Source organism: Serinus canaria, chromosome 11, assembly GCF_022539315.1.
Source record: "Serinus canaria isolate serCan28SL12 chromosome 11, serCan2020, whole genome shotgun sequence".
Taxonomy (NCBI): domain Eukaryota; kingdom Metazoa; phylum Chordata; class Aves; order Passeriformes; family Fringillidae; genus Serinus; species Serinus canaria.
In genome coordinates, this window is record NC_066325.1 from 13497258 (window position 1) to 13510319 (window position 13062).

The 13062-nt window shown below is 41.9% G+C and overlaps 1 protein-coding gene across 4 annotated transcripts in view; it reads left to right on the forward strand.

Moving 5' to 3' along the window:
- CNOT1 (CCR4-NOT transcription complex subunit 1) overlaps positions 1 to 11735 on the forward strand; it is a 55165-nt gene extending 43430 nt beyond the window's left edge. For all 4 annotated transcript variants that reach the window (XM_009090688.4, XM_009090689.4, XM_018914652.3 and 1 more), the window contains exons 36-49: positions 827 to 969; positions 1567 to 1675; positions 1766 to 1935; positions 3035 to 3266; positions 5327 to 5575; positions 6174 to 6337; positions 6609 to 6726; positions 7201 to 7302; positions 7551 to 7724; positions 8283 to 8432; positions 9154 to 9334; positions 10154 to 10286; positions 10390 to 10524; positions 10656 to 11735. In XM_009090688.4, the coding sequence (XP_009088936.1) occupies positions 827 to 969; positions 1567 to 1675; positions 1766 to 1935; positions 3035 to 3266; positions 5327 to 5575; positions 6174 to 6337; positions 6609 to 6726; positions 7201 to 7302; positions 7551 to 7724; positions 8283 to 8432; positions 9154 to 9334; positions 10154 to 10286; positions 10390 to 10524; positions 10656 to 10734 (2139 nt within the window). In that variant the 3' untranslated portion in view covers positions 10735 to 11735. The remainder of the gene's footprint in view (positions 1 to 826; positions 970 to 1566; positions 1676 to 1765; positions 1936 to 3034; positions 3267 to 5326; positions 5576 to 6173; positions 6338 to 6608; positions 6727 to 7200; positions 7303 to 7550; positions 7725 to 8282; positions 8433 to 9153; positions 9335 to 10153; positions 10287 to 10389; positions 10525 to 10655) is intronic.
- Positions 11736 to 13062: the final 1327 nt, after the last annotated feature.

Here is a 13062-nt window from a genome sequence, read left to right on the forward strand (position 1 = left end):
GTGTTGTGTTTTCAACACCGCTTCAGCACAGATCCAAAGCACAGCACCATATGGGCTGCTATAAAGCAAGTTAACTCCATCCCAGCCAGAATTTGTAGGCTGTACCACTGGGAAGTGTTGCAGTGAGCTCTGTGATCTGAGCTGGCATCAGTGCCTCTGTAGTAGAGTAGAACAAGTGACAGACATAGAGAAAAATCCACTTGAGAATAGTGTAAGGATACTGATCTGTCTCCATGAGGATCCAGGAATAGTGCCAAAACAGAGGTAACTGAGAGCTGGAGGGGGACTTTTCATTTTTGTCTGCTAATGCTTTTACCTATTAAAGGATCCAGTCCTGACTAGAACTTGACCAAATAAATTGTGTTGCCTGTGTAAAACTCATCTTCCATTTGCTGTAGACTAACACAGATACATCTCTGAGTGTTGCAGCTCTTTCTCTAAGGAAGCTGCTCGCTTACCTCTGGCAGGTTCTGTAAATATTTTCTCAGGTAGATTTCCATAAGCTGTATGCAGAATTGCTTGAGGAGGCATTGACTTAAGGAGACTGCAGCATAAAGTAACACAGTCTGTCATCGTATTTGGTGCACATACAAAGCTAGTGGAGCATAGAGAGACCTGTAGGTTTGTTTCTGATAGCATAGCTGTGTGCAGTGCATGTATAGATGCCATAGTAGCTGGTAAAATATCACACAGTCTTACCAAGAGGTCAGCACAATTAAATTGATATTTTTTTTCATGTCTTCTGGTGATAACTCTTGCTGATGTAATGTGCAGATTTGGAAGAGGACTGGTTTTTTCCTCTGCTAACAGGTTGCATCTGTTCTAGGCTGTAGAGGGCTTGCTGGATGCCACCAGTGGGGCTGACGCTGACCTCCTGCTCCGCTACCGTGAGTGTCACCTGCTGGTGCTGAAGGCTCTGCAGGATGGCCGTGCCTATGGATCTCCATGGTGTAACAAACAAATCACTAGGTCAGTTATAAGGCAACAAGAACACTGATGTAGCTTTAACCATCTTTTGGGAGTTCCTGTATTACTCTGAATTTTCTGCCTGTTAATATTTTGCTTTGCTGCAATTTGGACAGACAGAAAATAATCAGCTTTTTTTGTCAAAATTAACTAGATCTTCTGATAATGCCGGTTCATTCCAAAACATGATAGGAATCCTTAATGGAATTAAGCATTAGAGCATGGTGTGGGCTTTTTTTCCCCCCCTCATTTTGCAGAGAATATCTCTATGTTGTCACAATGTGACATGGCATATGCATGCAGCAGAAGCTTCAGCTAGGCAGATCTGCCAGTTCATCCTTGGAAGAGAAACTTCTTATGCTGAATAAACTGAAGCTCTTGAAGGGCTCTTATGACCAGTTGTGCAGGGCAATAATAGATGCTTGAGTTTGACTGTTCTGAACTTCAACATTACCTTAGAGAATGCTCTGGAAGAAGCTTCCTTTGAAGCTGGGTAATGAATCACAGTAAATGTCACAGTTTCTGAAGTACTAGATTTGAGTTGTTTCACTTAAACTGTGTTGTTGAAGTACACTTTTTGTAAGAAGTCCAATTTTTCAGGTGCCTGATTGAATGCAGAGACGAGTACAAATACAACGTGGAAGCTGTGGAGCTGCTCATCCGCAATCACCTTGTTAACATGCAGCAGTATGACCTTCACTTGGCTCAGGTAAAGAGAATCTGCTCTTTTAAAGGAGGAGGGATGCACTCACTCCACTGTAAGATCTGTGGTTGAACTTTGTCTTTTTCATGTTGACAGTCCATGGAGAATGGCTTGAACTACATGGCTGTGGCATTTGCCATGCAGTTGGTAAAGATCTTGTTGGTGGATGAGAGAAGTGTTGCCCATGTAACAGAAGCAGATCTGTTTCACACCATTGAGACACTCATGAGAATTAATGCTCATTCCAGAGGAAACGCCCCGGAAGGGTGAGGCTATAGTGTTGTGCAATGTGTTACTTTTTTTGTGCTCATATATGATTTGCATATTATATAGGCAATGTCTCATATCATTCAATCATAGAGCTTTTAACTTTCCCCAAGGCTTGCAGTCCTTTCTTAGTTTCAACTGTCAGTTTAGTGTAAATGGGCTCATCTTAGTCAAAATAGAGGCAGCTGCAGCAGTATGTGAAACTGAATGCTCAAGCAAGAAAATCTCTCTGTGTTATAGTCCAAAATTCTGTGCAACTGTGAAAAATTTGTTCGAATTCCTGCTTTATCTCAAATTTATGCAACAATATTGCCTGTTTAAATCTTACATATTTAGGTGTCAGTATATTAATTTCTTAATTGCAAATAATCCAATTGGACAATTCTTTCTATTTAGAGCTTACAGAGCAATCCTCCACCAGTCTCACATGGCTTATGTATCCACCAGCAAACTGCCCGAACCATTTGGTTGGCAAATGTTGCCACAGCACCTGGAAATACCTGTGGGACTTGCAGGCCTCCTCTTTGTAAAGTGGAAGCAGTTGTTGCTGGGTTTGAGAAAGACATGGATTATAGCTTGGAGAGCTTTGAATAGCTGTGAGAGCAACCAGCAGCTGGCTGATTGCAGTGGCTGCCATTAGCAATACAGCTGCTAATAGGATGTCACAAAACTAAAGTCCTTTCATCTGCAGTTGGCATGGATAGACTGTCTTCACTGTATGGCTTGGCTTTCACTGCAGCCAGAACCAGTCAGGCCATTTAGTATTGGCATCTCCCTGTCTGGGAGCATTTTAGGGCTCCTGAAGTCTGCAGAAGAGAAGCTGCTTCTAATCCCTGTGGTGTTTTGTTGCAGCACTCTGCTGTACAAATTGGAGTGGAACTTCAAAGCTTATGTGATTTCAGTGTTCCTTCTTTCATCATAAGTGTATCTGCTTTCATGACTTATTTCTACTTTTCCAGTGAGGACTGTAAGATAGAAAGTTTTAGTATAAGAAATAATTTGCTTTCTTTCAACTCTCTCTGACTGAGCTTCCAGTTCCTGCACCTTGTGGGGGAGGAGGAATTCTAATCCAACTCTTGCTCTGGTCTGTTGCATTAGATTACCCCAGCTGATGGAAGTGGTCCGATCAAACTATGAAGCAATGATTGACCGTGCTCATGGAGGTCCTAATTTCATGATGCATTCAGGAATTTCCCAAGCTTCAGAGTATGATGACCCACCAGGCCTGAGAGAGAAGGCAGAATACCTGCTGAGGGAGTGGGTGAACCTCTACCATTCAGCTGCAGCAGGCCGTGACAGTACCAAAGCATTCTCTGCGTTTGTTGGACAGGTAGAGCTTTTGGAAAGAAAGGTGCTTTTTATTCAACATAAGTAGGGTGTGATGCCCTCCATTTTAAAGTGGTGTTATAAGCTGTTAGGCATCCTTTTGAAAATGTCAGGTGTATGGCAGTTTACTGTCAAAGTTCTGTCTGGTTTTGATGAAGCCCTGTCTTCCACCAAATCATTCTCTTCAGATACTGTAGCAACAGGCTGTCACTTCAGACCACGAGTTCTGAGATAGGTTTGGTGAAAAAAGAACTTGAGTTGAAATAGCTCTTGGAAATAGTTCTGTCATGCTCTGTAATGAGCCTCGACTGGTGTTACTCCTTATGAGTAACAGTAAAAGCTCTGACAGCCTACAGGAGGATTTCACCAGTCGAGATTCAGGTAAATTGTTTCAGGTCATGTGGGCAAGGGAATTCTTTTTCAGAATGAAACCATTGATAGGGAAAATCTTGAGACTTCATTAGCTGAAGTGGTGCTTAAATTTAAACAATGTCTAACATCATGTTGGACATGATCCTTATAATCATTGTTAAAGAACTCTGAAGCACCTTAACAGGTGTGGTGAGCATCGCAATACCGTCTGCCTTCTAGGTGTCATTGAGGAGGGAGATCCCCTCAGTAGACCAGCATGTGTGGTTACAAAGTCCTGTATTTGCAGGCATCTCCCTAAAACTGTGTTCTTTGCATGCTGCTCCTTGACTGCAGCTGCAAGAAAGCCCCTGATGTGGCCTTTTTGCATTGTGTTCTTTTTAAGTTTGTGACACTACCACAGATATGCTGCAGACTTTGCAGCTACTAATGAAGAGAAGCTCAGGCTTTAGAGTATGCATGAAGATTGTGACTGATGCTGCGGTTTCTTTTTAATTTGATTTTAGTTCTTTTAGTACTGGTTATAGACAGCTTTCAGTTGGTCTGACTTCTACTGCATAGAACTTTTTGAATGTTTTTAATAGATATTGTGCTAAACATAAATCTTAAAGAAATATTTTACTATTTCTGTGATCTCACTTCTTTTACTTTAAATCATGCTTCTAAAGCACACTTCAGTAGAGTACTCAAAATATTTAGTACACTTTTGTACCACTTCATTCTTTATCACACTTGTTTGATTACCTTTTGTACATACTTGATCAGTTTTGAAAAGGCAGTTTAAATATATTGAAGTGCAGTGTTTATTTACAATTGTTTCCTTACAGGCTTTAGTAATAAGTTTTAAAGAATATTTTGCAATAACTACATTAAATAAGGTTCTATTACTGAACTCAAATGACTGCCAAAGTGTTGCTTCCTGCCCACAAGTCTGTAGGACAAGAAGAAGCACAGATTTTTGAAGGCAGATACCTAAATTCTTTGGGCTTTTTAGGAAAAAAGTTTCTCCAGAAATACTAGAAGTTCTCCACATTGTCTCCAAATTACCTGTTCTGCTGTTTTAATAGCTTTATGTCCACTAGGAGTTTAGAGATAAGATGCTTTATTCAAAACCCCCAAGTTTTCTGCAGTGTACTTTGTTTCCTTTTGATTGTTCTAATACTGTGGCTAACAAATAAAATGAGGCCTCTGGGGATTTTTATATGTATATTATTAAAACAGCTCCCCCATGCAAAGCAAAGAAGCCCACCCAGTCTTTCTCTGTAATATTTGTGTAAGGAAAATTTGCTTTCCAAATGCAGTTTGCTTCTACAGAATGGGGCTGCCAAGTAGTGGTGATTCCTGAGCTAGGAGCTGGAGTCTGCCCTGCCCAGAGCTTGTACTCCTCATGTTCTTCATGCAAGGCTGAGTGCTGGTGGCAGCACTGTTGCTGAAACGGGCTTCTCAGCTATGCTGATGGTTGGAAAGATTTGGGAATCAAAAGATTGTATTTGAGAATAAGTGTGTTTGCTAAAATTGTGATGCCACCCTCAAAATGCCTTGCAAACAATTATCTCTCAGGAGAGTATGGCAAAAATTAACTGTTGTGGCAGGCAAGGTGGGTGCTTTGTAAAGGGTGTGTTGTTGGAAATAAATTGTAAAATGAGCTGTCTGTGGTTATGGTGCTGACGTCTTTTCCTTTCCTTTCCTGGTTAGATGCACCAGCAGGGGATCCTGAAAACAGATGACCTGATCACCCGTTTTTTCCGTCTCTGCACCGAAATGTGTGTTGAGATCAGCTATCGAGCCCTGGCCGAGCAGCAGCACAACCCTGCAGCCAACCCCACCATGATTCGAGCCAAGTGCTACCACAACCTGGATGCCTTTGTGCGACTCATTGCACTGCTGGTGAAGCACTCTGGGGAGGCAACCAACACAGTCACAAAGATCAACCTCCTGAATAAGGTTGGGAATCATCCTTGTCCTCGTTGCATTTAAAGTGTGTTCTCGCTGTACCTTTGATAAACCTGAGGTGCAGACCTTAATGTGGGCAGCTGCTGAAATGTCTGATGAGAACTTAGATGGGTTGATTTCTGATAAACTTTTGAGTGAACCACCAAGATGCCAAGTGGCTTTCTTGTTCACAAAGATTTCACGTCAAATTAATCTGAAACTCATCTTTGTGCCTTGAAATGAAATAGCAGCTATTGTTTTAAGGTTGTTGATCCCTCAGCATTTGCCTTCATGTTATGAGGGTCTCACCTTTGCTCTTACATTATTTGGGTTATGGCTGGATCGTCTTAGGTAGTCTGAGACCTTCAGATACTGCCCAGTCAGTCATTGTGACTGGGGTCCAAGGGACAAGGAGAGCAAAGCATAGTGTTTGGGAATTGCTGAAACAAATTAGAATATTCATTTATGCAACACTTCCAATAACTAGGGTTTTTGGTTCTTGTTAGAATCTAGAGATTGGTTTTTTTTTTTTTACTGATGGTTAAAGTATTATCTGTAGTCTGACTTGCAGAGTAATTCTTGCTGTCTCCACGTGTCTTAATCCCTTTAGGTTCTTGGTATTGTGGTGGGAGTTCTTCTGCAAGACCATGATGTTCGGCAGAGTGAGTTTCAGCAGCTTCCTTACCATCGCATCTTCATCATGTTGCTGTTGGAATTAAATGCTCCTGAGCATGTGCTGGAGACCATCAACTTCCAGACACTCACAGCTTTCTGGTGTGTATTTGGGATTGGCCACAGTGCTTATCCTTTCTTAGTAGGATCAAGGATTTTCACATAAAGGCTGTCTGACTGTTCTTTGTGGTGGCCTCATCACCTTTGGAGTAACTGGTTGTACTGTGGACTGAATTGCTTGTTCTAGGGAAGATGACTGGTAAAACCCAAAATGCTCAAATGCCTTTGCTTTTAGGGCTATGTTTTTCCCTCAATGTTATGAAAACCAATCTTATTGCTGTGCTCTTCTAACCTGCTCTAACTTTTCTTTCAGTAACACATTTCACATCCTGAGGCCTACAAAAGCTCCAGGTTTTGTTTATGCCTGGCTGGAACTGATCTCCCATCGGATATTTATTGCAAGAATGCTGGCACATACACCACAGCAGAAGGTGTGGCTGCAGTTTATCTTTTCTGAATTAAAAAGCTCACCCAGATGTTTATCTGGTTTGGTGCTGTTTCACATCTCTTAAAGTGCACTAGTAGCATGGCTGTTCTGTTTTTGTTGTCTTCCATATTCACAGTAACCTAACTGCATGGAGGAGAGTCTGTGTGTCAATAACTATGGAACACAGGGTGAATTGAATTTGATAAACATGCCTTTGTCAGTGTCTGGAAGAGCTGTAACCTTCCGTCTGGGCTAAATATTGTCAGCTCAATATGGCATGTTGAGGGTTCTGGAAACACCCATGGCACATGGTGTGCAGCCCAAGCCCTTGAAATGAGATGTGCTGCACTCAGTGGTTGAGCTGGCAGTTGCTAGCTCTTCATCCAGGTTTTCATAAAGATCAGTCTAATTATAGTTTTGAAATTAAGGTAACTGTTCTTCATTGCATATTTTCCACCTGCTGTTCTTTTCTTGACAGGGTTGGCCTATGTATGCCCAGTTATTGATCGATCTGTTCAAGTACTTGGCTCCTTTCCTTAGAAATGTGGAACTCACCAAACCTATGCAAATTCTTTATAAGGTAAAGAAATATCGACTAATAGATGCTTCCAATCAAAGTAGAGGCATTCTGTCGGCAAAATAGAATTAGCTTATTTTTTCTAGCTTACCTCTGAGAGTTGAATTTAAATTGTGAGTGAAAGCAGGCTGCCCTCCCAGATTAGTTTCCTTCTGGTAATGTTAGCCACATGACATAGAATGATGGCTCTGCAAGCTTTTGGACAGTTTCAACAGTTATACACCTCTTATATTTAATACTTTATTTCACAGGGCACTCTGCGTGTGTTGCTGGTCTTGTTGCATGATTTCCCAGAATTTCTTTGTGACTACCACTATGGGTTCTGTGATGTGATCCCACCTAACTGTATTCAGCTAAGGAATCTGATCCTGAGTGCCTTCCCACGGAACATGAGGCTTCCAGACCCTTTCACCCCCAACCTAAAGGTAGAACTTACTTTAAAGGAGTTTGATAATAGGAAACGTTAATGCTCAAAATACTCTCTATCCAGGTTAATATTATTTAATTAAATCTTCAGGTATCTGCTAGCTAATTAATTCTGGAATGATTAGAAGGAAACTCTCATGCTGCCAAAACTCTGTCCTGTTGAGCTTCTCTTCCTGAGCTCTACAGGGTGATGGGAGCAAAGCTGCAGTGCTCATTGTCCCTGAAGAAGGCTGTTCTTGCCTTGTGTGGATGTTTGTGCTTTTTGAAACTACCAGACTGTCCATAGTGTAGATGGGGAGACCCCAAAGGCAGTGACTGAATTTCTCTATGGCCTTCACCCCTGAATTTTTTATCCTCTCAGTTCTTCAAGACATCGTGTAATAAGCTTGTATGTTAGATATCAAGTTTCTTCTAAAACCTGCAAAAGTCAGGTGTTGCCATTTATTGATGGAAGGAAGAGTGATCAGCAGCAGTAGTTGATGAAATATTGCTTACAGATCTGCTTTTTAATTTGTTCCCTTGCTGATGGTTTAGTTGACTGGGTTTTCTGTCAACAGGTGGATATGTTAAGTGAGATTAATATTGCTCCACGGATACTCACGAATTTCACTGGAGTGATGCCACCTCAGTTCAAGAAAGACCTGGATTCCTATCTCAAAACTCGTTCTCCAGTCACCTTTTTGTCTGATTTGCGAAGCAACCTACAAGTAAGTTTGAGGTTTTTGAGGTTTCTGTGGGTATTCAGTTGAAATAATGTGGCACAAATGATCTCACTGGTTCAGCCACCATCTTTTCCTGCAGGAATTTTCTTGGTGTGTTGGCCAGTATGTGTTCCAGGCAATAGAAAAGCCTGTGAAAATGCACACTCTGAATAAGTTAGAATCTGTTTTAATTTTTATTCCAAATAGATTAATTGTTACGGAAATATATGGATCCTCATGCCAGTACTTTAAGGGTAAAAAAGGTCAAATTAGCTAAAGCCCAATTCAGAATTGTGGCTAAAACCTCATTTCAGACATCTCATGGCTTAGCTTGCAGCAGACTTGGGTCTGAAGTTGGATTTCCTCAGAGAATTGCTTAGACAGAAACATTGACACAAGGGGGATCTTTCTGCTGGCTGGTGAATTCACATTGCCTTACCTGATGTTTTCCTTTAGGCAGAGAGTAAAAACAAATCTATTGTGTCAACAGTTTGCTGATGTTTTTGAATATATATCTATATACGCACACGTATATATACACTATAATATATGCTTTTTAATATAAGCCATATTAAAAAGGCTAAATGCCAAATTGAATTTGTGGATGTCCCAGTGTGTTGTCTTCTGGATAATCAGTAAGATACTTGGATGCTGTTTTTGTACATGCTGTACCTTTGTGTGCTGAAGGAATATTGACTGTTGATGCTTTTCCTATCTTTGCTATTAGGTATCAAATGAACCTGGCAACCGCTACAACATCCAGCTGATTAATGCACTGGTGCTCTACGTAGGTACTCAAGCTATTGCACACATTCACAACAAAGGCAGCACACCTTCCATGAGCACCATTACCCACTCAGCTCACATGGACATCTTCCAGAATTTGGCAGTAGATCTGGATACTGAAGGTGAGCTGGAAACACTGCTAGTTCATGCAATGTCATGTTTATAGCAAGTGGGCCCTTGCTTTAAAAAGGACATTGAGGTACTGGAATGTGTCCAGTGAAGGACAGCAAGGCTTGTGAAAAGTCTAGAAAACATTTCCTGTGAGAAATGGCTGAGATCTGGGTTTGGTAAGTGTTGAGGAGACTTGGGGGCCTCGAGCTCTGAAGGTTGTTGTAGTGAATTGGGGGTCTTCTACCATGCCTACAGTGAGAGGACAAGAGGAAATGGCCTTAAGGTGTTACAGGGAAGATAGAGATTAAATACCAGAAAAGATTTTTTTTTTTTTCCCTGTTAGGGTGGTCTGATATTGGATTAGGCTGCCCAGGAGGTGGTGGAGTTGCCATTCCTGGAGGTGTTTAAGAGGTATCTGGATCTGGTGCTGGGTGATGTGATTTAGTAGTTATGGGGTTACAGGGGTAGTGCTGGGCTGATGGTTGGGCTTGATGGTCTTAAAGGTCTCTTCCAGCCTTGATGATTCTGTGATTTCATGTAGCTGATAATGAATTCACAGAAATGAATGCTGCATTAGAATATAGGAGCAATGTTCTAACCAAAAGTTCAAAGTATTCAAGGGAATTAGAAATGCCTTCAGTGAAGAAGAATTGAATTCTCATTTCTCCATCAGCCTGGGTAGGTAGTACATCTTTTACATATTTTCAGTTGGTTTTGTTTCATGTACCTCCACAAGGCTCCCAGACATTAATCTCAAGCGCTGCTGGTTGCTGCTTTATTCCCCTTTGTGTGCAAGGGAAGCAGTGTGTGCTCAGTGTTCTCTCCTGCAGGCCGGTACCTCTTCCTGAACGCCATTGCCAACCAGCTGCGCTACCCCAACAGCCACACCCACTACTTCAGCTGCACCATGCTCTACCTGTTTGCAGAGGCCAACACAGAGGCCATCCAGGAGCAGATCACCAGGTGAGAGGGATGGCGTTTAACTTGCCAGCATTCAGCTTTTTGCTTTCCTTCCTTCTGTATTTTTGATCTTTGAGCTCTAAGTGTCCTTACTTTTGGATTTCAGGGTTCTCTTGGAACGACTGATTGTAAATAGGCCTCATCCCTGGGGTCTCCTTATTACGTTCATTGAGCTGATCAAAAATCCAGCCTTTAAGTTCTGGAACCATGAGTTTGTTCACTGTGCTCCAGAAATTGAGAAGTGAGTATAACTTAACCACAAAATCATTAAAATTATATCTCTGAAGCAGTTGAACCTTGAGTTTTTAGGGCTGTCACAGCATCCATTTGCTTCCATAAATGCACCTACCATTGCTTTGCTTCTATGTGCAGGTTGTTCCAGTCGGTTGCACAGTGCTGCATGGGGCAGAAGCAGGCCCAGCAAGTAATGGAAGGGACTGGTGCCAGTTAGATGAGCTGCATCCTGCGTTGTAAGAGTGCCAGCCTGGAGGTCCCGTCCCATCAACTGACTGAAGACTCTGTAAGGCTCCTCCTGACCTTCCCAGCCCCCTTGATTGGGTAGACACAACAGACCCTGGGTGAAAGTCTTATGTGGGCATGTTCCAAAGTTTGAAACAAATTTTTTGACTTTCGGCCAAACTTCAGAAGATGCTGTGAATATCATTTGAACTAGTGTAAATACAAGGAACAGAAACATTGTCTGGACTTTTGGGTTTGTGCAAATTGTGTAAAAGGCAGGTGGGTAACTGGTGCCTGTCCATCTTGTAATAAAGGGGCAGCTGCTGATGCCAAGCACTTGTCTGGGGCAGACCTCCTTGTCCTGACATTCCCAGACTCCCAAAGAATATTGAAAAGCCAGTAACTTATTTTTCTTTATGTGAATGGGGGACCTTTAAATCACTAAGTTGTTTAAAAAAAAAAAGTAGATGTGTTTGGAATATGGGAATTCTGTGGAGTACAGGAGGGGTGAGGGAGGGGTTAAGGTTCAGTGTTGCTTTCCCTTCACCCTCATCAAATGCTGATAAGACAGCAAGTGAAGTGGCAGTCAGAGAATGCCTCCTTTTTGTTGGAGAAGAAACAGGCCCTTTGGGTGAGGGTCAGCTGATTTCAGTAAATAAACCAGAGACCAGGCCTATAGCTTTTTTTTTTGGTTTTTTGGACAGTTGTAAATTTTGGAAGATGAGGGGTTAAATCTAGACCTTTTCCCACCCTCCCCTGTGACCACACAGTATAAGTTTGTAAAAAAAAAACTAAAAAAAAGAAAAAAAAGAAAAAATTTAACAAAACAAAAAACCCAAAGGACCAATACAGCCCATTTTGTAAGGATTTTCAATGTTTTGTAAAGTATTGGTCCACGTGTTGTATTTTGTAGCCTTTCTAGTTCTTGGGCTTTAGTTCTCCCACTCTTGTATGTATGCATACTGTAGTTACACATTAAAGTCATGACATGCAGCACGTGCCACTGTGCTTATTCTCTCCAGTTCTGTCCTGGCCAGTTGGTGTCTTCCAAAGCCTGTTCTACCCATCCAAAACCTGCAGTTTTCCAATGTGTTTTGGGCACTGCCTGTTGAAAGCTGGGTTTGTTCTCTAGCATGAGGTCAGTGGGCAGATGTAATGACTGGACAGGGTCTTGCTTTGAAGTTCATCAGAAGGGGCAGTTGTGTGAAAATAGAAATGCCTTGGTTGCAAGATCATGTGCAGAGTTTGTCTCAGACAGGAGACTGCACTGAAGGTATAATGGAGTGTAGACAGCCCATCAGTTTCATTTCTAGTGCCTTCCACCCTGCTGTGGTCTCCCTGCAGCAGGAATCTGCCCAGGGTTGTGGTTAGCTGTTTTAAGGGTAGGCAGCTTCAGTGTTGGTAATATTGCAAGGTCCTCTGACCTAGCAGGTGCTAGGAAATAGAGCTTCACTTCCTTCTTTACATAACATCAGCTTGTTATAGTTAACTGCTTTAGTTGACTGCTGTGATGTGGGCAGAGAGGTCAGGATTTTCTACTTGGGTTTAAGGGGTTCCATACCTGGCTTTGCATTTGCTGTATAAGGGAAAAAACAGCTCTGAGGGATCCCTGAGCCAGCTGTGCCAATGACTGGCAGCTCAGAGGGAATTCTCTCTCTTTCTGTTCCAGGCATTAGTCACCTCTGTGGCAAGGAGTAGATTGTGCCTAGGTCCTACAATTCCATGGCATTTCTTTGCAAGGTCAGATGTACTGAAACTGAGCCTTTTGGAGTTGGAACTGTAGACACAGTTCTCATTTCTTCTTCACTATACTTTTTACTGTGCCTCCCATTCCAATCCCAAAGACACACAGTTCTACATTGTTTTCCAGAAATTGTATGTCTGTTCTTAAATCCCTATGATTCAACAGTACAGCATAATTGACAGCCCCCTATTTGAGGATTCTCCCATTCAAATGCAAACAGCTCCTGAATTCCAGCATCCAGTGGGATATAAAAGGATATCTTTTTAAGGGAATATCTTTCAAGTCTAATGCCCTAAACCACTGACCAGTGTCTTTTTATGTGGATGATGCACATTTTGTGTGCAAGCTTTATTGCTTTTAAATCTTGGATAGCTGATACTCATCTGAGTGTGGTTTCTTAACAGGTAGAATTGGGGTATTAAAATGACTGGCATTCCTGAAGCAACCCAAAGCTAATAAATCTTTCAGTGTTTGGTCTAGCCCTTTTCTAGCTTCCAGTTTAACAGGGTGTTGTTTTCATCTTACCCATCTCGTGCCTGGCTTTAATTGGATTGTTACCAGATTTGCTTCTTGTGA